Source organism: Squalius cephalus (assembly GCF_949319135.1).
Source record: "Squalius cephalus genome assembly, chromosome: 13".
Taxonomy (NCBI): domain Eukaryota; kingdom Metazoa; phylum Chordata; class Actinopteri; order Cypriniformes; family Leuciscidae; genus Squalius; species Squalius cephalus.
The window spans coordinates 18,646,699-18,672,021 of record NC_137134.1 but is presented as its reverse complement, the minus strand read 5'-3'; the positions used below and the strand labels follow the sequence as shown (position 1 = coordinate 18,672,021).

Here is a 25,323-nt window from a genome sequence, read left to right as displayed (position 1 = left end):
GATCACATCTGCGGCTAATTGATGGATTTGCTAGAGGATCTGAGAGCGGCTCGTTCCAGTGTGTACTTGTGTTTATTTAGCCCATAGAGAGGCGGTTTGATAGCGGGGAGTGTTCTTCATCTGTAGACCACTCTTTTGAGAAAAGGGGGCTGATCAACAGTGACCTGCTTGTCAAAGAATCTCCAGACACTTCCCAAGGCCTGTACATAATTACAATGTTTGTGCGTGCTCTCCAGTGTGCATGTTGTTTTGCATGAATAATGCAATGGACGCCGGGTGTATTGCTGTCGCCCGTATAGAGCGGATTGCCGGCCACCTCAGAGTGCACTCGTAAGTGAAATGCAGAACGGAGCATGGTAGCCGGAGAAATGGGTCCGATATACCTCCGCGCTTATGGAATAGTTACTAGCTGACAACTGCATTTTTACATGCGCTTTTTGTTTGCTATTATCTGGCGTTATGGGTTCATGGTTTAAAATAGAGTGATCTGACATGACAGACAGCAACATTTCCCTGAACACTCTCAACATAAAAAGTGTTTTAGGCGGCAGAGCTGCTGATTATCTAGCCAGTTGGTGGGAGAAATTTTGAGCAAGTAACATATAATGAGCTATTATTCTCGTGGGGACCTGGGTTCGAGGCTGGCTTGGGTTAGGTCCCAGTCCTGTTAGATCCCAGCTTTCATTTAAGTGTTTTTGTTTATACAAGTTAAAATATTCAATGGTAAAATTTATGAAAATAAGTCTATTCTAACTCATTAAGAATAATATTTTCTACAGTGCATAATAGCCGATAAAAAAAGCAAATAAACAAAAAAGGCAATCAAAAATATGAGGTAAAGAGGGTTGATTCCTTAACTAATACTTAGTAAAGACTGTACTTGTCCATACGTGGCAAAAAGTACACTAAGGGGGAAAGGGGTTTGTGCATATGGGGAAGAAGTGGTTTGACGGTTTGCTGAAAAAGTACAAATGCGAGTTGGGGGAGGGGCTTGTGTTTGCGGGCAATGATCTATTTTTTCGCCATTATCCGTGCTGCATACGTGGGGCTCATTTACATTCATGGTTATCCAGATAATGAAGCTTTCAATCCAGGGGATCCTGTGGTGAGAACAATGAACCCAATTACCTCCTGCCGCCTGCGAGATGGGATGGCAGACTCTGAGACAGATGGGAGAGGCTGCGGTCGGCCAGCGATCCAATCACATTTATCTCACTCCCCTGTTTCTCTCTACAACCTTCCTCTGTTCATGCTCACATCGCAACTTATCAACAGGCCAAGGCCAAAGCCCCGGGATCAGTATGTAGAACCAGCCCCTAATGCCTAATCCCCAATGCCAAAAACCTACAGCCTTGTGAAAATGCCAGGTCAAGCCTCTATACGATTCTGATACCTCCGGGAGTTGTTCTTTCTTTATAATCAACATCATACAAGCATCTTAATAAATGCTTCTGTTCCTATTGTGAATAATTCATTGGTGCATGTTACTTCAAAGCAGCTCATATAACGTAACTTGCTCCATCTCTGTAATGACTTTTCTTTTCAGGTGACATCACTCCTCTTTTTTAGCCCCTCCTCTCCAACCACCTGTCATTAAAGGCCACTTTTCACAATCCAATCAAATCTCGATAGATAAAATAAAATTCTCATCCAGCTTTTGTGTTTAGCATTGTTTAACTATAACAAAAAATATAGATATTTATAGAATTAATATCAATTTCAAACATTTAATATTTTTTTATTCTTCCCTCACTCTTTTGCACCGTAATGCATGCAATGCAAATGTTCGAGAATGTGTTAGATCATTATGCACAGCAAAAACAAAAGGCTTATTTTACAGTAAAAATATCTAAAAATCCCTAAAACAACACTGCATAAGACTTGTTTTCACAGATTGTATTTTGTTTTACTTTTGTAAGTGAATAAAATCTGCCGGTGCATACTCAAGTATTCATCAAGCATTTCAGGTATTTTAGAAAACACAAAAATGCTTTCTAAAAACGCATTAAGAAGTTATTGTTTTGCAGCGAATGAAATGCGACGATGCATTTTTCTATACTACAGTAACAAAATATATTTTTATTTTAGGCCTTCGAAATTCTCTTTCAGTAACTTTTACAAGTTTTTGACAAACCATTTACAAGACTGACAAATATTGCCACCAAAAAAGCATCAAATCATGTTACAACATGAATATTTCATAACAAACACAACCTATTTACGTTAAACACTCCATCAAACCTTCCAAGTGGATCGTTAAAACCTCTCAAGTCTCCTCAGAATTATTATTGTGTCCCATGTGAGATCCTAATGTTTGACTAGAACTGTTACCGGCTTCACCTGTTATTTCATCACAAAAGCATCGTTTATTACATTACACTCATTCTCCTCGGCTGATGACAGCTGACTGGAACAAAGAATAAATATAGCCGAGAGAGTGGATGGAAAAGGGCCCAAACAGCAGTTTCCTGGCAGCACCGGTAGGCAGGCGAGGCTTGGAGGAGATGACAGAAGCCAAAGGATTAATGGTCCCACGGGAAGCCAAGGTAAAGCACGCCGCTCCATCCTGACATCTTTGTACTTGTAAGAGCACACAAATTAACCAGGCGACACGGTGAATAATGGTCAGGGCGCTTCCATCAGTCCTATTTAACAATGCATGCAAAAGCACTAAATGCGTTTTGGGAGGGCGGCGGGGATGCGATGCAGGAACGAAAATATAGAACAGCGAGAGGTTGAAAAGATCATGTTGATGTACGTCCCATGTCGAGTTGTAAAATCATCATTGGGCCTATAAACATTGAGCACTCACAATATAACCCATTAGTGGCCGCAAACAATTTGCTCTATTTGGCACTTTATAAAAAAAACATTTGTTTTAAACGACTAAATCTTTCATTAAAGTTGGTTTTTCATGTGTCTGTAAACACAGCAAATGATAATGGCCAGAAGAATATTTTTAATGCGAGCACTCCGAACGCAACCCATTAGTAGGAAAGGCAGTTTACCACAAAGAAAACACATCAGATGTGTGATGTGCTCTGCTGTCTGATGCGTTTAAGCAATATATGAACTGTGCTAAAGTGAAAAAGACAGCTAGGATGGATTAATTTAGCTTCGAGCCCATGTAAAAGCCCTGGGTCTTCTGTTGGGGTTGCCAAGTACTGTTCTCCAGGGAGACAATAGGCTGTGTTGCATATTCTGTGTCCTTAAATTGTGAGGTTAGGCCTCTCAATGTCCTTTAACTTCTGATTATAATAATTGTCTGATAATACTGTAAATGCGAAAGCATGACCAACCTTAAGAAACTGAATCAAGGTATATGAGTATATAGAAGCTAATCAGTAGCATTACCTACGAATAGGGTACACAATAGGGTTTAAAATATTATAAATATTTATTAAAAGAGTATATTTATATCAAAAATAATAAATGGTCAGTTAAAGGAGGAATTTAACATTCAGACAATCTTAAATGTCAACCTCAGGACTGTTTTATTATTATTTTAACCAAAATTTAGATGTTTAAATACAGTTTAAAACCCATTTTCTAGCAATTAACATTGAATAATATAATATAATATAATATAATATAATATAATATAATATAATATAATATAATATAATATAATATAATATAATATAATTTGTCTTACAATTAACAGAGTATCTTAATTGTGTAAAAAAGTAAGACTTTTTGTTTTTGGTGATTTGAATAATTTAACCATTTAAACTGATTATGAACTGTTTATTTGAACTCTTTACTGTGAATATGAATTGAACAAAATCTGTAAACAATTATGACACTATAAACCTTTAATTGCTGGAAATGGAAAAGGTCAAGATCTCTAAGGTGGGGCAGGCCAAAATCCTCAATTATCTTAGTTTATCAAACATATTAGTTATCTTCTCAAACAAAATAAATTAATAACTAGTGCCTTTTGCTTAAAAAAAAAAAAAAAAAAAAAAAAAAAAAAAATTATATATATATATATATATATAAAAAAAATAAGATGTAGGCTATTTGTAGAAAGTGCCAAATTCTTAGAATCTTTCTTTAGTTTATGTGGTTTTCTCTCCTCAACAAGTGAAACAAATAACATGACTAACTACCAGTGCTCAAAGTAGCGTCTGACTGCACGCAAACAACAAGAAAGAGAAACTTCACCAAGGGTTCGCAGCTGTTTGCAGATGTGTCATTCTTCCGCAGCATCCTGCTTCACTCACTGTGTCTCCCACTAATGACCAGGAGGTCTGAATTCACCAACTCCCTATGGGAAGACAGCTGCCGCCCCACGCCATTCCTCTCCAGGCGTCTGTCGAGCTGCGGAGCTGGCTGTGATCCTGCCTGAACGAACTGCCGATCTGCTATATTGTGCCAGCATGGTGGCTAAGCCCATGGAAAGCCCGTCCAACCAATTTATTCTTCCCAGAATGCCAAGCAGTCTGTAATGGGGACACTGGGGAACAGAAGCTCTGGGGTCGACTCAGAGACAGGGGGCGATGCATTACAAAAAGAGCATAACCCAAACATTCGCCTTAAAAAATAGTTCACCCAAAAATTACGATTTTGTCATCATTTATTCCCCCTCATGTTGTTCCAAACCTGTTTTACTTTCATCTGAAGAACACAAAAGAAGGTATTTTCTTAAGAACATTTCTACTGTTTTTGTCAATATAATGTAAGTCAATGGGGTCCAAAACAAAAACATTTGGACCCCATTGACTTTCATTGTATGGACAAAAATACATATTTTCAAATCTCTTCTTTTTTATAAGTCACACAGGTTTGAAAAGACATGAAAGTGAGTAAATGATGACAGAATTTTGGGTGAACTATCCATTAACATAAATGGTAACAGCTATTGCAAGTTATATAATATCATGAACAACATCAAAAACCTCAAATAATCAACACAACTCGACCAGAATTGCACCATTTTCTGTTCCACTGACTTTACTCTCATTGGTAGTTGTGATGGTATTTATTTGCATAAAGTTGTTTTCAGTTTTTTTCTAGGTTATGCAACCGAATTATATGTCAATAACAGAAATTGCAGACTTTTATCGACCTCTGGTCACTTTAACGCTGCAAATCCCGTCAGTGTGAACAGAAAATATTACGAAGACAGAATATTACAAAGAAGAAAAAAATCCCAACAGTGCAATAGACTAGAATTTAATACTTACTGCAAAAAAACAGGAGGGTGGAAGGTAACACCTATAAAACCAGATGTGAATTATTCACAGAAGAATAAAGCGCCTTCTGATAGTATTTTTCATAAACGATCCTCGTTCTGCTGAAAAAAAAACCCATCTTAAACCAGCGAAGCTTAACCAGTACCCCAAACCATCCAAATAGACTCGAACGATAAGGCTGGGAGCCTGGTTTAAGATGCTTTATGATTTCAAAAGAGTAATGTTAATATACAAATAAATTTAAAGAAATGAAACTATAAAAAGTGATCTAGACTAACACTGATGTTGGTACTTTTACAGAAATTCCTTATTTTACCTTTGCAGTGCTGCTGCTGAAGTACAGAAGCCCTATTGAACTTCTTTTGTTGGACTAACGAATCATGCAAGTCACGTACAGGCTTCTGATAAGCAGAGTGCCTTCGGAAATGTTTGGGCCAATGGCAAGCATGCTTTAACTGCGCTAATTTGCAGCAGACTGGCAGGGCTTTCACACCAGTTAGAGACGCACTTTAGATTTTACCAGCAAGGTGAGACTATTTTTATGGGCTGCTATAGTTTCATGCTTTGCCTGATGACTTTTTCATTTGCTTAACGAAATCGCCGGGGAACGGAAAATACAAGGAAATCATAATTAATGCCAGCCTGATAAATTGAAACAAATAAGCGCGCCTTAAAAAAAAGAGCTGATTTTAGGATGCATTTATCATCACAAGTGCTTTTTGTATTCATTTTCTGTGCACTTTCGAACCATAAAACATTTCGCCTGGCCAAAATACATCATTGTAGTTTGCTTATGACCCCATTTGACGTTTAAGTCCTGCAGATGGTCTTAAAGGCTCTTTATTTGTGTTTTTGCCATGTTAACACATGACTTGTAAGTATACCTGTGCCCGTGCCAATCTCAGGTTGGCACAGGTTTGTGCCAGAAAGCTGCTTTGCTGCATGTACGGCATACCTAATCCAGGTGGTGTTCTCCAGAGTATGCCAACATCTCCCGTTTCCAAACAAGCTTTTGATAGGTGGACAAAACCCCTGGCTAGCTAGCGTACATGCCAATGAAACTGGTAAGAATAAGGCAACTTAAGGCCCTGATATACTCATGGCTAAGTTCTTTGCTTCTTCGCTTAGGGGTAAAAAGGGGTAAAAAGAAGATTGAAATACATACTAATTGATATACTGTTAGCAAACATCCCGGCGTTTAGATCAATATCAGGACTCGACATTAACGCTTGCCCAGGACAAGTGGATTTTTTGAAGGGGCAAGTGAAAGAGAATTGTATTTACCCGAACGGACAAGTAGCCTGATTAAAACTTCAGTGACAAAAAATAACTAGGGAAGCATCGAAACGCAAGAATGATTCTGATTTTATTACATTCAGTGTAAACAGTGATTGATAATGGATAGTGTATTTATGGTAACAAGGTGGCGCAGTTGAGGCTCGCGCTGCCTGTCTCTTTATGAAAGACTTTCTTGGAGAAATCAAAATGAACGTTACAGCACACTTAAACAAACAGAAGAAGCATACTAAAGTAAAAATTCTAAATGTTGAGTTTTTCATTTATAGCATATGATATAGTTAAGTAACATAACACGACCAAGGGAGCCGTTTTGCCGAATATGTTCACGATTGCAAAATAACGTTACTTTGATTTTATAGTTCAATACTACTAGTTAATATTACGTTACTTACATCAAAGACACACTATCGACTGTTTATTTCACCAAAGAAAATGGTTCCAAACAAAGATCATAGCATAACTACTGTGTATCTCAAAGCAACACTCAGCTGTGTTTTGTTACCGAACGATACATCGGTTTGAATGAATCGGTTGAATGAATGATTCAATGACTCACTCATTAAGTGACTTGCCTACACCTACTGGCGGTTTTCATGTTTAAAAGTAGCATTGCATTTTTCCTTACATTTCTTATTTCTATATTCAAAGATGTATTTAAAACAATAATCTCATAACATTATTTATTGCAGTTGTAATTTTGAAGTGTAAATTATTTAATTTGATTGGTAACAGCCCTAGAGTGTCTTATTATTGATCAAATGTAAGAATTTGAAAAAAATTCATATATTTAAAAAAAAAAAGAAGGACTTTATAAAGGTAAATAACGCCCTGTGGTAAATATCAAAACTATGCAGATTTAAGTATCTAAAGGCTGAAAGAAATCTGATGAAATTATTGCTTCAGAATAAATTATACTTACACCACCAAAAATCCTTTTTTTTCTTCCCAAGGAAAAGTAGCTTCTTTATTCAGACAAGTGAATAACCGGATTTATTTGTCAGAAGGACAAGCACATGACGAGGCTTAATGTCAAGCCCTGAATATGTAAATGTATTATGCACTTTCCTCTCTACAACAAAAAAAAACCACGCAAAAATGATAGCGGTGAGAAACCAGCAGTTCAGAAAGCATCTGATCACTGTGGATATGTTTGTACAAGCTCTGCAATTCGGCACTCCAGTCAAGTCACGTTTATATATATATATATATATATATATATATATATATATATATACATAGCACTAGATTGCTTTAAAGCAGCAGCTATACAGTATTAAATAACGGTGTCAATGTCTCTATCATCGTTACAACTTCAGTTTGTACTATAAAGCGGCTCTCCAGTCTGTAAAATGGGTTTGGAGTTTGCTGCATGTTGCCTGAACAAGGTCACATGGTGGCTTAGGATATAATAAAGGAAGGTGGATTTTTCCCTGTAGCTACATGCCTTCTTTAGCTTTAGCTGTAGTCAAGAATAAATTCAGTGGTGTGGAAGTGAGATGAATGTAGACGCAAACGCTGACGGCAGAACAAAGGAGCGTCCTGTGCGGAGGATGCTTCTGCAGCAAGTGGAAAATATTGTGATCTGTGATTATCTCCCTTTCACGTTTCATTAACGTCATCCAGATAGGACCCGAACAGCGAGCCGCATCCCCCCTACAGAGTGATCATACCACAATCCTCTGATGAAACACCTCAATGATCCTTTGAGATATCAAAGAGTGAGGCAAATCAAGGAATCTGTAAAAACAGTTATTATTTAATGAGGTGGCAGGGTTTGATTTCAGTTCACGCAAAACAGGTTTTTCGTCAGAATATTAAGACATAAGGCACTTGTAAATGTAACACCTCACACTACGGAGAAGCCGTGCGCAGATCTGTTGCACACCTGACTTGTGTGTCAAGCAGCAGACCTGTTTTTTTGAGTTGCTCTGTAAATAGAAGTGCTGAACAAGTAAGAAAAAGATTGGTAAATGGTCAGTTTACTCTTTTATATGTAGTAGTTGGGTCTCATTCACTATCAAAACGTAAAGTTAGGTCACTTATAATATATACTATGAAGCATATAAAAAAATAATATAAAGAATTACAATTATTCTCGTATGAACAAAGAATTTATAAATTAATACTAAAGCAAAAAAAAAAATTGTTTTACACATTAAGCATATACATATAATTTTTATTTTTACAAATAATAATATATATAAAAAATAAAGAATTATGATTATTGGGGTACGATTATATGACAACTATGCGTTTTTTGAAGTTTCACGTACAGCTGACAACACTGTCAAAATGATCTCCGTTCACACGGATCCGCAAAAATGACTAAAAGCGCAGTTTCATTATAACGCTGTATTATTTTCCGTTGAAAATGGTGTCGTGTAAACTGACCCTTATTATATAAATATATATAATTTATAAAGAAATACTAAAACAATAAATAAAATTCAAATAATATAATTTTTAATAATTTATAACATATTTAAAATTATTTGTAATTAGATATTTAATAGTTATATTTCATATATTATGCATGCACATAATATTAAATAATTATAATTACTCATATATGACTACACAGAATATTTAAATAAATAAGCCACATAAAAATACTAAACTATAATTTTTATTTAAATAATTATTTAAAATATAATAATTTATAATATATAGCATATAAAGAATAAAGTAAAAAAATAAACTTACTATATAATACAGTATATATATATATATATATATATATATATATATATATATATATATATATATATATATATATATATATATATATAGTAATAATTTATTACAATTTGTAAGCAAACAAACAAATATTTTGGCCTAACAAAATAAATGTTTTTAAAATTCTGTAAATGTGTGTTTTGTGTTGGTCCTAAAATAAAAATAATAATATTTTTTTTAAAAAACTGTAGAACTGCAAACTTATTAATAAATCATAATTTCTGCATGAAAACGTACATACAGAAGTGGGTAAGTGTGTGAGCATGGTAAGTAAATAAAACCTTTTTTTTTTTTACGAAGCACAAAGATCCCACAGTCCAAAATAAAAAAATACAGATTGTATTAAAAATATCCAGAGGACACATGACCTACCAGCAGCCAAAGCTAGGGAACCAACTGACATTAGATTTCAGGGTGGCAACAGGCAAGACACTCATGTTTCACAGCAAGGATTTTCCAGTCAGCCTGGGACAAGAACATTCCCACTTAAGCTTTTAGTATTGCCTTCGAGTTTTGCCTTATCAGTCCTTTATAGCTTGATTTGATATATCGCAGTTTGATGCTTGTTGTCAGTACCTGTGAGTTACAGCAGGTATGCGGCATGGATTAAAAAGCCTCTCCAGATTGCATTGGCCTTGCCTATTCCCGCTCTAGCAGGGACTTCAAGGTTTTGTGTTAACATTCTGAATCAGTCCCAGCATTCCTCTAAATTAATTCTCCTTTAAGCATAATTTGCTTCTCCCTTATTCCCTCGCAACATTAATAGGAGACAGATGTCCATAATGGAGTCCAAGTTTTTTTGTCCATGCAATGCATTACATAGATTTTTGGGCTATTTTTTTTTTCTCTCCAAAAATCCCAGGTGACAATAAAACAAAGTACTGAACTTCTCCATCCATGTGGATGATGTGATGGACTGGCAAATGCAATTCTGTTTCTCTTAAATGCACAGGAGAAAAAATGATTGACTGTTTCAAAGTGCTTTCAACCAGATTTATTACAGAATATTGTTATGCCATCTGTTGGGGGAAAAAAAAGCAACAAAAAAATGCTTATTTAATCAGTAGTCCTCTTCATTCTGAAACAATTTGGTGCTTCTTCAAATATGTACAACTAGGGTTGGATATTCAGAATCGGTTCTTATTTGGAACTGGTATCATTTTTAAATACATATTTAATAAATATGGCCAATTATGATTTGATGTATTTTATTTATTTTTTGGTCTTCAAGTATTTACAATGTTAAAAAAAAAATGTTTTAGCTTAAAAAAGTAAGTGTTTGTGTTGCCTTTAGATTTTAAGTTGAGTCAACTTGAAATATGAAGTTGTACTAAGTGGCAACTTGGATATTTGAGTTGACTAAACTGAAAATGTTAAGGCAGTTAAAGACCAATAAATAAAATGCATCGAATCAAATATTTATTTTTTTAAATGCACATTTGTGGAGTTAACAAAGATTCATACATGAATACTGTCCAAAAATACAAACTTAGTTTGTTAATGATGATTCATGAGTGGACGACTCTTGTGAGCCAGTTCTTTCAAAAAATTTTTTTTACCGTATCTACACTGTAGAAAAGATTTTTTTTTTTTTATCTAAAGAATGGTTCTCCACTATAAAGAACCTTTTGTGCAATGTAAAGGTTCCATGGATGTTAAATGTTCTTCATGGAACCATAGATGCCAATAAATAACCTTTATATTCAATAGTGATACTGCAGACATAGTAATAGTAGTATGCTATGCTAATAAGACTAAGTTTAAATTACTATACAATTCACTAAATCAGCCAGAGTGGATACTGAATTAACATCCAACTCACTCACAGAACCACAGTTGATCCTTCTGACATGAATCAAAACTTCATTAAACCACTAAAAGAATCATTAACAAACCAGTTGTTAAACTGAAACAGAATGAGGAACAGATTCATTCAATTCCCATCCTTTTTGAAACGCATGCACACAATTGCTGCATCTCTCAAACTTTACACGTACTCACTGCCAGACCAAAAACATCATTTGAAAAAGATATAAAGGAACAGAGCTTCTTATCTCAAGCTAACCCGTTGTCGCCGGTCCGCGTGTGGCTGTTAGCACTGATTCTCCTACTGATCACGTAAGCTACGTCCTTTCCAAGACCGAGATCCCTGGTTCCTTTTTATGATAGTGCATCTCTATTATTAGTCATGAGCTCGCGTCAGGGAAGCTAATCTGAAGTGAAAAGCCCCTCATGCTCTGATCTATCCAATAAGCCTCCTCTGCCATCAAAGTGCTCTTTGAAGTTCATGTTCTCCAGACAGATTGGTTCAGGTGTCAGGTCAGAGTTCCTGTAGCCAAAGGTAACGGCAGTCATTTGAAGCCTTCCAATACCTTTATGTTCTTACCCGTCCCATCATGTTTATTGCAAGGGGACAAGAAGAACAAGCTTTGTTCTAGTACAAGTTGTGTGTTTTTTTCTGTCCTGTCTTCATTTTACGGTATAATATTGAGAGACTTTTGCTGGAACATGACATTACTGGAACATTGACTTGGAAAAATGCTTTGAATGACAAAGTGTATATATATATATATATATATATATATATATATATATGTCCATCTGTGGACTATCCTCAGTCGGACTCTCTCTCTTGCTTCGAGGAGCTGGTGAGTGGAACCAAGACGGCATGATATTATACTGTAACTAGAGCCAAAGGATGCCAGAACAAAAGGGGATGATGCATTAATTGCTTCAAATACTTTGAACAGAATATATGAATCGCAGAAATGTACATTTTATTTTTGACAGCCATAGGAAACATCTGCATCTGAATCGGTAGATATATTTACAGAACATTTATTGCAGCTCAGATGTGGCATGAATGCATTTACACTGCAATTACAATTGCATAAATAACAGCATGAGATTAATATGTATTAAATGGGTATTAAAAGCATAGCTCACCCAAACATTCTGTCATCATCTGGAATTGTCACTCATGTGATATTAATATGATAACTATATCATATGATATAAATATGGGACAAAGGACCAGATTTACTAAACAGGGCAAATTAGCATGAGAGCGAAAATCCCAAAAAAAGCATCGATGGGAGTGGAATGTTCTGTGTGTGATGATGTACAAATTAGAGAACACAGACACAGCTGGATGATTTCCATAAAGACCAATGCAATCTACCAAGAGCAGTGCAAGTTAGCATCTGGTTTAACAACAAAAAAAGTTAAACGATGGCGCACATACCAGTAAATTGACTAGCGCAAACCTTAGTAAATCACCTTGCATGATTAATTTAAATACTCTCCGCCCATAAATTTTGCCGCAAAAATAACCACGTCTTTAGCAAATCCTGACATTAATTTTTTAATGCCAAAAGAGGGTTTACTGGCGAAATAGATAGATAGATAGATAGATAGATAGATAGATAGATAGATAGATAGATAGATAGATAGATAGATAGATAGATAGATAGATAGATAGATAGATAGATAGATAGATCCCGTCAACAATACAAATCCTCAGTGTTGAGCCTTGGTAAGTGTGACAAAACCCTCTTCACAGCGAGTATTAAAAAAAATCCACAGGTACATAATGGGAGAGCACAGTTATCGATGCTAATGTGCTGGACGTTTTGTTCACGCTTCACAGCAAAGGTTACAGATCTTCTAACTGCGAGGCTTTTACAACCGACTAGTGAGCATTTCTTTCTCCATTACCTGCACTCTCATTTGCCTTGCCTGGCGGGGTAATCAGCAGCCCATGCCGGACAACATGACACGCGCACACACACAGTTCTCAGTTATAGTGAGCAGGCGTCGTTTAAAGCCTTTTTGCTGTGCCCTCTGAAGCAGCATGGGCTCTCTTTAATGGTGCATTGCTCCTGGAGTCCCCCGCCGTACCCATGTGTATCTGCCAAGGTCTGGTGTCTGTCTGCTGCTCGGGTATTTTTGGAGGTGTGGTAAGCATCATAAATAATGTACCTGTAAATGATACGTGTTTGGTCTAGCTGACAAATGGAGCGAAGGAGCAAAAAGAAGGGGGAAAAAAAGCTCTTTGAGAGGGCAAGCCCCATCAAGGCATTTGCACCCTTTGGTGCGAAGAAGAATTGCATCGACTTGCACCCAGAATTTCATAATTTCAGCTTAAACTGCACAGGAGAGCAGCGAGCATCTATTCCCTAGTGCCCGCTTTTAAGATGATGATGAATCACATTATAGCGGCGGGACCGGTGCCAATTCGAGAAATGATGGAGGGTGAATTGTTGCTAACGAACGACATATTTATATATAGCTATATGCTGTACAGACACCAATGGGGGGAAAAAAATATTCCCTCATGTTTTCATCCAGAAGTCTTCTTCAGATATCCATTAGTCTCATTTCAGACACTTTTTAAGTATCTCTCTTAAAAAGCAGCCGGCATATGCTGTCATTTGACTTTCTTTGAACTGTAGCATTTTTCTTTTCCATCGGCCAAGCTTCCTTCAGAGTGTTTTAAAGGCTTTTCCAGGCTTAAATTGAAGCATGCTAAATTATAGAATAAAAGAATTACAGACAAAAGTGCAGTTATTGAAAATCTTTCTTACTGATAGATTAGACGGTCCCCGAAACTGCCAATCGGATTGGTCTTAAAATCTCTCTCCATCGCTCAGGGTCGTTTACCGACTCAAAACGATTATACTTTAACAAAAAACACGTGCAAATGCAAGTATAATACATACTTAAGGTTTGTAGTATGCTGCACTTATGTTGTTAGTTTGTAATTAGTGTTTATACCATGATGAATTTGTATCCAAAGTCTATGAAGTTTAAATCAAAGACAATTATTTAAAAAAAATGGAGAGATCAGTAACAGATCTGTGAAATATAAAAAAGCACACAAAAATGTGCCCTAATTTGAAATTGTTTATAGTTTGTATTCAGCAGACTTCATTCCAAGATGTGAGAAAAGGGGCAAAAATCATGTACAAATTCAGGCAAAAAAGTGGTTTATAGAACCAACACACTGACTAAATCTGAATTCTGACTCGCATTATGTCTAAGGATGCTTGTGCTGTAATCCATCCTTGGATTTTACATGTAATATTCATCAGGTTGAGTTTGCTCACTTGCCACGGAAAAACCTTGAGGTATTTTCAGGCCTGCCAAAAAGTGTGTCTGTGTGTGTGATGTAAGACTCACAGGCAGTGTGTTAGAATGAGCTGGGTCTCAAAGCAGTTCTGGATGTAGTCTGTCGTAATCTCCTCCCATCTGCTAAAGGAGCTGCTCTCCCCGCACAGCGCCTGGGCCCTGGCCCGCCCCATCTGGGCTTTTCGGACTCTCCAACGCATTACCCTGACCTGTGTGAACTTGTGTGTGTGTCTATATATGTGTCGGCACTGCTGTGACTATTATGTAGTTTTCTAAAGAACATTTCTCAATTTTGTGAGTGTCTAAGTCAGGTTTGTACAGTAGCCGGGAGAGCTGCAACTGAAGAAAACACCAGCAAATTAAGAAAACATCTTCATCAGTTTGACAACACATGTGCAGCAAATACTCACAACGCAACCAAATACAGAAACGCGCTGTAAATACAACGCACATGCAATCAGGATGTAAAAAAAAAAAAAAAAAACTCACCTTTCAGGTCATCGACAACACCACTGACGAGTAGACATTGAACAATAAGCATGTCCCAGCCAAGTTTGTCACTTGTTGGGGTCCCCTTGAAACATTCCCGTTGTGGTCCGTGCTATTTGAAGTGTGTTTCTGTATTTGGTTTTGTTAGTATTTGCAGCGCATTTCTGTTTGTGGTTGCATTGTGAGTATGTGCAGCGTGTTTCTGTATTTGGTTGCATTGTGAGTATTTGGTTGCATTGTGAGTATTTTCAGCGCATTTCTGTATTTGGTTGCGTTGTAAGTATTTGCAGCATGTTTCTGTATGTGGCTGCATTGTGAGTATTTGGTTTCGTTGTGAGTATGTGCAGCATGTTTCTGTATTTGGTTGCATTGTGAGTATTTGGTTGCGTTGTGAGTATTTGGTTGCATTGTGAGTATTTTCAGCGCGTTTCTGTATTTGGTTTCGTTGTAAGTATTTGCAGCATGTTTCTGTATTTGATTGCATTATGAGTATTTGGTTGCGTTGTGAGTATTTGGTTGCATTGTGAGTATTTTCAGCGCGTTTCTGTATTTGGTTGCGTTGTAAGTATTTGTAGCGTGTTTCTGTATGTGGTTGCATTGTGAGTATTTGGTTTCGTTGTGAGTATTTGCAGCACGTTTCTTTATTTGGTTGCGTTGTGAGTATATGTGGTTTTGTTGAGTATTTGCAGCACGTTTCTGTATTTGGTTGCATTGTGAGTATTTGGTTGCGTTGTGAGTATTTGTTTGCATTGTGCTATTTGCAGCACATTTCAGTATTTGGTTGCATTGTGAGTATTTGCAGTGTTGTTGTCAAACGGACAGGCTTTTCCTACATTTTGGGGATCAACTGAACCCGAAAGGATCGTAAAACTTGCTTGCATTGGACAAAGCCAATTGTACTCATGAGAAAAATAGTTTAATAAACCTTGTAAATAAAATCTTAAAGAAAATAAAAAAGCATACAGGTTTCTGTGAGGTTTATGTACAAGGTTAGGGCATGAGAAATATTAGACATTACTTAAATGTGACCTAAAGGGACATCCTCACTTGAAAAAAGACTGAAGAATAATAGTGCTGTAAATCAATATTTGCCCCCAAATTAATAATATAATTTAATTCTGATGCAAAAAAAATATTTTCTTTAAATGAAATGCACTAAATCAACGCAATTTAAAAATGTACAGCTATGTTACCAATGTTTTTTTAGTTTGTATCTATCATTAGCATTATATAAAAACAATAGAAGTCTATCCACATATAAATATAATGTCTGCATATAAAAAGCCAAGGAAACATGCATGTGTGCGTATTAAGTGGAATCACAAATCAATCTTGTCCTTCATGTGTAAGAAGGTGAGACTGACATTTTTTTGCTGAATGCTCGGGCATGCAAGATGAAATATGTCCTCGTGTGCCCTGAATATGACAGACGTATTGTGTGTGTGCATGAGTGTGTTTGGCACTGGAGAACATGATAGCTTTAATGAGACGGCTGCATATGAAGGACTGTCATTAGTGCTGAGAGAGGCAGCAGCCTGGTGATTGCAGTGATTTGGCGCCGCTCTTTTTGACCTGTCCGACCAATCAGAACACCTCAAGAGCTCGCTTCAGAGCCTATGCAATCAGCCAGGACATTGGCCCACTTAGCAACAGCCACCCAGCAAAATGGAGTACACATGTAAGAACAATGTTCTCCAGCAAACATACAGTCTATGCAAAAAATGCTGTAAGATGTGAAAAAAAAAAAAAAAAAAAAAAATCAATTTGGATTCTGATAGTTTATGCTAGTTAATGCTGGTTATGTATGGTCAAGTTAGTGAACCAATCGAGCAAAGTTTTGCTGGTGAAGATGATATACCTGCAATGTCTTTCAGGCAAAAGCTGTTTACCAAGGTAGTCTTTCTAGTTAAGCAAGATAAAAGATTAGATCACTTAAATATGAATTCTGGCATCATTTACTCACCCTCATGTCTTTCCCAACCCGTATTACTTTTCTTTATTCCGAAGATCACAAAAGGCGATGTTTAGTCTCTGCACTTTTCCATACAATGAAAGTCAATGGAATCTGAAATCTTCTAAATTCACAAAACGCATCAAAAACCAAGGTCATGGGTTCGATTCCCATTTCCATGAACTTGATAAAATGTATAACTTGAATGCAAAGTGAAGGGCCATTCACACCAAGGACAATAATTGTAACTACAAAGTTTTGATAATCGTTCAAATTCTGTGAGAATAGGGACAGCACAACTATAACAATAACAGAAAAGGAACAATATCATTGGAATCCCTTTGAAAGTATATCTTTTCCAGCTGATGAATGATAAAAATCATTGACAGCCAATCAGACTTTTGAGCAATTAAAGCAGCAGATGACAATGTCAGTGCGTGAATATAATTAACAGAATGAGTCACAACTTGTGCGTTGTATTCCAAGTCTTCTGAAGTCATGCGTTAAATTTAAGTAACATTCAAAAATGGCTTTGGAATCTTGCTCGAGCTTCAGAATATTAAAATTTAACACTAAACAATTACTTACTGAAGACCCATGCAGCAACCAATCATTCACATCACTTGGCCTGACATGTCAATGTCCAGCTTGAAAAAGAGCATGAAGGTGATTCAATTATGACAGAATTTTCTTAATATTTTTTTTTCCAAGGGGATAAGTGAACAGTTTCTTTAAAAACCTGGAAGCGACACCAAGGATTCTGTGTGTAGGGTTAATACTAGATGTGATAAGAGAAAACGTAAACAACAACATCTACGCTATTCAATCTGACTTGTATTTTCCAAACTCTTTAGTCCGAGATAGAGGAAAACAAGTTTCATCAACCTATCTTCATTCTTCCCACTTGATACAAGCAGATAAATCATTATGAGAATGGCAGACTGAAAGCCTACCACCTTTGTCCATGCCTTTCTCTAAGGAAAAAAGGCAAGAAGAGTTTGTTTCTCAAGGTGATTGTAGCAGTGATAAGGGAGCAGTTCTTATTAGGGGTGACAGCGAAGGGGCTGCGGCGGCAGTACTGACTGGATAACCTTGTGCCTGCTCGCCCTTCTGCGCCAGGCTCCTCTGCCTTGCCTCGGCGGGGACACAATCTGCTGGCTGGAATTACCTCGCAGCTGGAGGAAAACTAAACATGATTTCTGACCTTTACTTCTTGTGTTCAACAGTAACCTTTGGTGGTCCGCTTGCACAGACGGGCTGAAATTAAATCCCGACCGCTGCGTGTACGATTATGCGCATGTTGAGGCTGAGAATGACGAGAGAATCAGCGGTTGAAATATGTTCCTTCAATTGCCGTCCTCTGTCTGGGAACCCGCTAGCTTGAAATGTTAATTGAAGCCAATTAGTTTCAACAGTATTTGGAAACCTTAAGATACAAGCTACCTTATTTCTCCTCCCCAAAATGCAGCCACTAAAGCGAATGCAAAGTCAGACTGAAGAGTTGTATGAAATTATATAGCTATTTATGGAGTAGATGCCATGTAACTTCAAGTGAGCTACCTTATTTCTACTAGAAATTACATTTCATGACATCCACTGTGTGAATATATCTTCCAGCAAAATTTTATTCTTTGTCCAGGTGCACAGATGACTTAAAGAATACTCACAGCTAGGTGGATGGGTTCTTAAACATGCATCTTAGCCTATGCATGTGTGAAGAGGATTAACATATATTTTTCAGACCTTTGGACCAGCCAAGCGTAACTGAAAGCAGTAATCTAGACCCTTGTTTCCCTTTTCTGAGAAAAAAAAGCTACAATTACTTATGCTGTACTCGTCCTTCTTTGCTCATTACAGGCTTATTCCACCAACTTCTTCTTTTAGTGTGCAAGCTAGCATGCTTGTGCATGTTGTAAGAGGTTCCCATCCGATGAACTCATTATTCCACAGTGCTCACCCCACTCAATGACACACTCCACATCTACCCCTGACTGTCACATCCGAGCAAATTCATGCAATCGTGCCCACTATCCTTTAGACTGGAGATAATGCAGGCATGGTGAAGTGCGGCTGAATCTTAACCACGAGTGGAACCTAGAATTTAGTCAAGACGCTGAGGGGAAAATTGACCTGTTCCATTTTAGTTGAGAGGTTCAGTATGTGCATGTTTTTTCAATGTGTCGAAGCACTCGTTTGTGGCAAAATTTTCATTTGAGACACACTGGAACTTAATTCCAAATGTATGGTAGGGTCCCAAACCCTTTCCCTAAAGAGTTAAAGATTTAAATAAACATTATATTTAGGTTAATTATTACATAACATTCAACGTTCAAGACTAAAAACAAACAAACAAAAATTACAAAATTTGTTCCAGGGAGATTTGAAACATGTCCATGATATGCACAAGAACATGCTAAAAAAAATGTAGCAGGTAAAATTTATTGTAGTTATTAATACTAATACACTACATTATTTCATTTATCAACCCCTAAAGGAGAATAGGAGGATCACCAAGAGAGCTGGCAAATTTCAAACAACTGCTTCCATGGACCAACTTTTGGAAAATTCATTTACCACACTGACTGGCATGTTCTAAGCTGGAGGCAAAATTAAGAGATGAAACCTGTCATCAGGATGATTCTACTCTGAAAAAGGACAAGATGGTTGGTGTTGGGGGTATCTGCTCAAGGGGGTGGGACTTTGGGGGGTAGAAGATCAAAGCGACTAAAGCTGATTTATCCTGTGTTATAGCTCAAATGCCTCTGAGAGGCATTGAACAGGCCTTCAAAAAGCAATAGCAGCCACCTTTATATCCAGCCTGTGCCAGTCATCAGGCTTGCCTGTGAAGCAAAATCAATCTGTTTCATATCAGAGATACCAGGGGAGAAGGAGAGAGAGTGTGTATGTGAGTGTACAATCTGTCCCCAAAGCTCTTTTTAATGACACATGCTGCATAACAGAGCAAGGATAGAAAAGTGTTCAATAAGGCAAACATGCTGTTATCTGGAGATGAGGACTAATATAAAAAGGCTCGGGTGATACAGAGGGAGTTGTCAGTCAAACATGCTATAATTTCTATTTTCAAATTCCCTTCCTTTTCTGCTCAGCATGGACACACTTACTTGGGCAGAAGTCCTTCAAATTCTCGCTAGCAAAAATGGTACAAGAACCACCCAATCTATGTTGTTGACAATGGTTACTTGAAATAACTTTGAAATAACTCTTAAAGCACTAAAGAGGCCCTCATAAATTCAAAAATGCACATTTCATCAGGCAGCACACTGTTCTTTAAATATAACCCATCACAATATTAATTTAACTAGGCAGCATGTCAATCAGGTGACCTAACCAGGAGATTCTTTCCAATCCATGACCGCATACAGATTGAAATGATTAAAGAAATGCATCTGGAAGAACTATTTAATCACATTAGCTCTATAGACTTAATAACCAGTGACAGAAAGCCCTTGTGGAGAAGGTTTCTTGAGGTTTAGAAGATCTCTTCCTTTGTTTTTCTTTGAACAGGTGTGGTGACCTTTCAACCACTTAATGAGATTATGAGCGTAATTAGAACTGAAGCCACCGAGGGTCCCAACAGTCAACCCGCTTGAACTCGAGAGAATAACCAGTGTCCATCTGGGTGCCACCTCGGAATTAGAGTAAGAAACGTAATTAAGTCCTATTGCATGGATCCTCAACTACCCAAGGGACTGAGGGACGTGTCCATGAAAAAAGTAGAATTAGCGTACATACAGTAGCTAGCAAGCACTGCATAAAGCAATACCAAGTCTGTCAAAGCAGGACACACTCTAGGATTTGGGGTTGGGGAAGAAATCCCCTGCAACCATTAAAGTCACAATGGTGTTGGATTGCTCCTGGGGTGCTACTTTGAGCTGTTCATTTAGGATGATGTGCAACTATTGGGCCTGACTTAAGCACACTCTTCATCTCCAACATGGCCACCGAGAGGAAGGCAATAAGGGACCCAAGGAAACCCAATGGGCGCCTAGGGAGCGCTAAGGCTGGCCACTCACAGGGAAGCCCAAAGACAGCAAAGTGTCAGAGTCAATGCGAACACACACCTCTACAATGGCAAAATCAATGGGGCTTTATGAGGCATCAATCTCCTCTACAAAGGCCTGCTTGTCTACTGCTGCGATGGACCATTTGGATGTGAGACTTTGACATTAACCATTTTCCAAATATTGCTGGGGAAGGCTTTTTGGGATTTTGTTGACCCATTCCTAATGGTTTATCTCATTCCCTTAAAGATTCTTTTATCTGTCGTGTGGTCAAATTGGGAACATTTTTTTTTTTTTAGTTACTAAGAGTCATTGATTTTTTAACGTCCTTTGGAACGACAAAAGAATGTAATCTTAGTTGTCTGTTTAGATCAGGAATGGACAACTCTGCTCCTGGAGGGACACTGTCCCACAGATTTTAGTTCCAAATCTAATCAAACTCACCTAATTTTACAGCAATCCTCAAGACTTTGTTCAGACGTGTTTGATTAGGGTTGGAAATTAAATCTGTGGAACTGTGCAGATCCCTGATTTAGACCATTAAAAGAATCACAAGATTGACCATCATTCCCTAGAAAAATACCTATTTGGCTCTATTTTACTCCTTTTCAAGTACAATAAACCCTCCAACATGTTTGTGTGGGTGATTTCAATAGACGGATCTATTTACAGTAAACAGCAGATCACATGCTAGAGACTTAGAACCAAGGTGCTTGGCAAGTGTCCTGCAATATAATTGATTGTTAGGCAAGTTGTGCATCCTCGGCCAACCGTGCTCTCCATGCTCCCCCCCCAACATCCATCTCTATGGCATTTACACCTTTTGTTTACAATACGCCCCTTGATTTGACCAGACATCAAGTTGGGGGTTTGGGGCTCAGGGCTCCCGTTCCAATATCTAAGCTAATTACTTTTTAATTTACAGTGTGTCGTTAATGGTCTTGGCAGGGGAAGCAAGGTTAGACAGGCAGCAGAAGCCACTTCCCTTCCGTTCACCAGCACCATGGCCTCCTTAATTAAAATGAATAATCTAGGCATCCATCAGATAGATGGAGAGAGAGTCAGAGGAAAACAATTGTGAAGATAGGAAGGTAGGTAAAAACCCTGCTGAAAAGAGCAGCTTAGGCTAGCACCAATTTCAATGAATTGTTATGGTGGTTTAGCTGGTGGATTTTATCTCAACCATCCTGACTTTTTCTGAAAATAATTGAACGAAAAAGTCTAGAAGCCTGGTGGGGAAATCAGTACACCAGGATCTCGTTAGGTAAAAGCATTCAAAACACAACCAACGCTGGCCAGTTTTGATGGTCTTTTCAGCAAGGAGAATAAAGAAGTAATGTTACAAAAGTAGTTACAAAAGCTACATCAAAAAAAAAGAACAAGACAACTACCTCCACGGCTCTCGCTGTCAGCTGGCTTCACCTGGATGGGGCGAGTCATCTGGAAGAAGAAAAACAGTACAGACAAGACAAGGGGTTAGTTCAGGCACAGGAAACTGCTGTCACCGCAATAAGCCTACAGCCTGTTGAGCTTATGTCCAAAACAAAACAATCCTGTCTAAATTTGGATCAAATGCAAATATCCATATGTCACTTTGCAGGGTACTCATTGTCCCTTAAACATACAAAATACAAGAGTGGTGATTTGTACCAGCATGCCTTCAGTTGACTCGCACCCTATTTCTATTTTTGACGTGCTGCACAGTTCTAGACACTTTATTTTATCCATCTGAAATAAATATATTTACAAATGTCATGTGTGTGCATTGATTGCTATTTTATTCATGCCTTTAAAATGACTTCCGATCATTATATCAGTGCCAGGTTCCATGCGCACCTCGAGTCAAAATCCTATAGCATGTTTGATTTATATTGCCTGGTCCACTTAGTGGTCATTAGGGTTGTGTCCCTTTAATGGCACCGACCGAATTATGTCGGTACTACCGAGTACCGATTCAAATTAAATGAATCGTGCCAAATTTCGGTACCTAGGAACGCATCTGGGCGCGAGGTTTAAATACAAGTCATGCATGTTCTGCACACACACACACACACACACACACGTGACGCTCTATGGGCCCTATCTTGCACCCAGCGCAATTGACTTTGTACACCGACGCATGTATCATTCCTATTTTGCACCCGACGCACAGCGGACTTTTCCCTCCACAGACGCACGTCGGTTAACTAAGAAATACACTTGCGCTCCCGGGGGCGGTTCAGCGCAAAGAGGAGGCGTGTTCCGGCGCAAACGTTCCCTCATGCTATTTTGCAGGTTTAGAAAACAATTCTGCCACTAACCGAAAAAAAAATTGTTTAAAGTCAGTGGCGCGTTGCGCATGTTATTCATATGCTATTTTAATGTGTTAATTAAACAGGGACGGTGTGTTTCTCCATCCACAACGTCCCTGACGAGAACGTAGGTCTCCTCGGCTGTGAACCGCTCCTGGCGCGCGCCTGGCAAATCCGCCGTTATAATAGGAATCCGCTTTAGAACAAGCGCGCCTGCTCTTAAAGGGAATGCGAGATGACGCTCTGATTGGTTTATTTCACGTTACGCCCAAACCACACCTATGAATAATGAAGCTACTTCAGACCAACCCATTTTAGATTTGCGTCGGGGCGCAAGAGTCATTTATCCCGCCGGTATAATAGCAACAGCGCCCAAGACCCGCCCACAAAGTTACTTGCGTTTCGCGCTTGATACTTGCGTTTCAGACCGTTAAAATAGGGCCCAAAGTGTTTTTTAGCCTCTGCAGTCTCACTATTTGAGAACATGAATGCATTTCCAGAGCCGCTCTGAGAGTCACTGAAGTTCATTTTACATTTTACATTTTACAATTTCATTTAAGAAAAACTATCGTTATATTAACACATGGAAACTCAAAGGTTTTCACAACAACCCATCAAAATAAAAGTTCGGTATAATATATTACTGTTGTACAGTATTTAGATTTCTCAATTTAATAATAATACTAACACTAATAATAATAAATTATCAAAAATGTATTTTTTAAGGAATAATCACACTTTTTCTTCTATGTTGTAATTGTAACAGTAGGCTATAAAGCTCAATTGTGCTGCATGTAAAAGATCAATTAAATTAACGTTTTATGTCTTCATTCGATTACAAGAAAATTCACAACAGAATATGTGGAAAACAAAACATTTCATATAAAATAATAATAATAATAATATTACTAAAATTGTTGTTTTTATTAATATTCAAGCATCACAGACAATGGCAGACAGCAACCACGATAATGATGTCAATAACACTTCTACAAATGACTTAGTTTCTGTACAGTTATTGAGGTAAACATGCCTAAAGTACGGAAAAAAGGTACCTTTGGGTACCGGCACCGAATTTCAGGTTAAAATGTGAATGGTACCCAACCCTAGTGGTCATATTGCTAATACCCCGGACAGCTACTGTTCAGCCCCTCGTCTACTTATAAAAAGGTTGAAATCTCTAAAACATTTGGCAAAAATTGGCAATAAAATAGAAACAGAAATAAAATGCAACAACTCTAATATAAAATAAGCTTTTTTAATCTCAAAGTCCATTTACTCCTCTCAAAAAGTCTCTAGTCTGATCAGCAAGTTGTTTTATGTTTGCTTTGCCATGCTCGCTTGGTTACAGTGTCTAGCAAGGAGGAAGTGAAATGCAACAACAATTAAAGTGGAGGCAGCCACAAGAGAGAGAGAGATCAATGAAGCCATATTGATCCCTGCCCCTTAGGCTGTGGAGAGTGTCTGGAAAGGAGGGATTCTGTGGGTAGAAGGCTCACAGTAATCTACTAAAGCCTGATAAGAATGGCATTTGTTGGATTAGATGCCTCTGTCATCACAGTTTTTGTGCTCCGTATTTTGCTCGACAATTTTTTTTCCCATTATCCCTGCAAAGGTTGAAGCTTTCTCGACTGGTTCTTATTCAAAAATTTTGAGCCAAACAGAAAGAAAATATATATATTTTTGTTTGTTTTTTTCCATCTTCTGCCCGTCGTTCAAGGATTCAAAAAGGATTTTGCTGCAGGATCAAAGGATGTTCAAAAGGTTTTTCTGTGCTCCCATTTATTCTTACCTGGGGATGTAATGTAGAACGGAGTACTGTAAGTGCAGACTGTTTGATTTTTGGAGCAGTACAGCAACTTACAAAGTGATTTAAGTATATACACACACACATATATATATATATATATATATAATTAAATCACACATTTTTCTGTAATTAATCTCAATTATCACACCAAACATTAAAAAAAATCATATTTTATACTGTAATAACTTCACATGTAAACTTCAAATTAATGTAGAAACAACAAAGACAGTAGCCTATATTTAAAATATTTGTTTAATAACATCTTTTTATGAATCAAGGCCAATACCCCTACTGTCTCTATGAAATGTTCTCAATTTTAGCCATTAATTATAGTCACTCAATTTTAACATTTATAAGGCTTTAAAAAAATATAACAACTTTTGATGTAAGTGAACTT

The 25,323-nt window shown here is 37.5% G+C and overlaps 1 protein-coding gene across 20 annotated transcripts in view; it reads right to left on the bottom strand.

The window, feature by feature from the left end:
• celf5a (cugbp, Elav-like family member 5a) overlaps positions 1 to 25,323 on the bottom strand; it is a 216,057-nt gene that overhangs the window by 62,005 nt on the left and 128,729 nt on the right. For all 20 annotated transcript variants that reach the window (XM_079890104.1, XM_079890102.1, XM_079890117.1 and 17 more), the window contains one exon: positions 22,217 to 22,265. In XM_079890104.1, the coding sequence (XP_079746230.1) occupies positions 22,217 to 22,265 (49 nt within the window). The remainder of the gene's footprint in view (positions 1 to 22,216; positions 22,266 to 25,323) is intronic.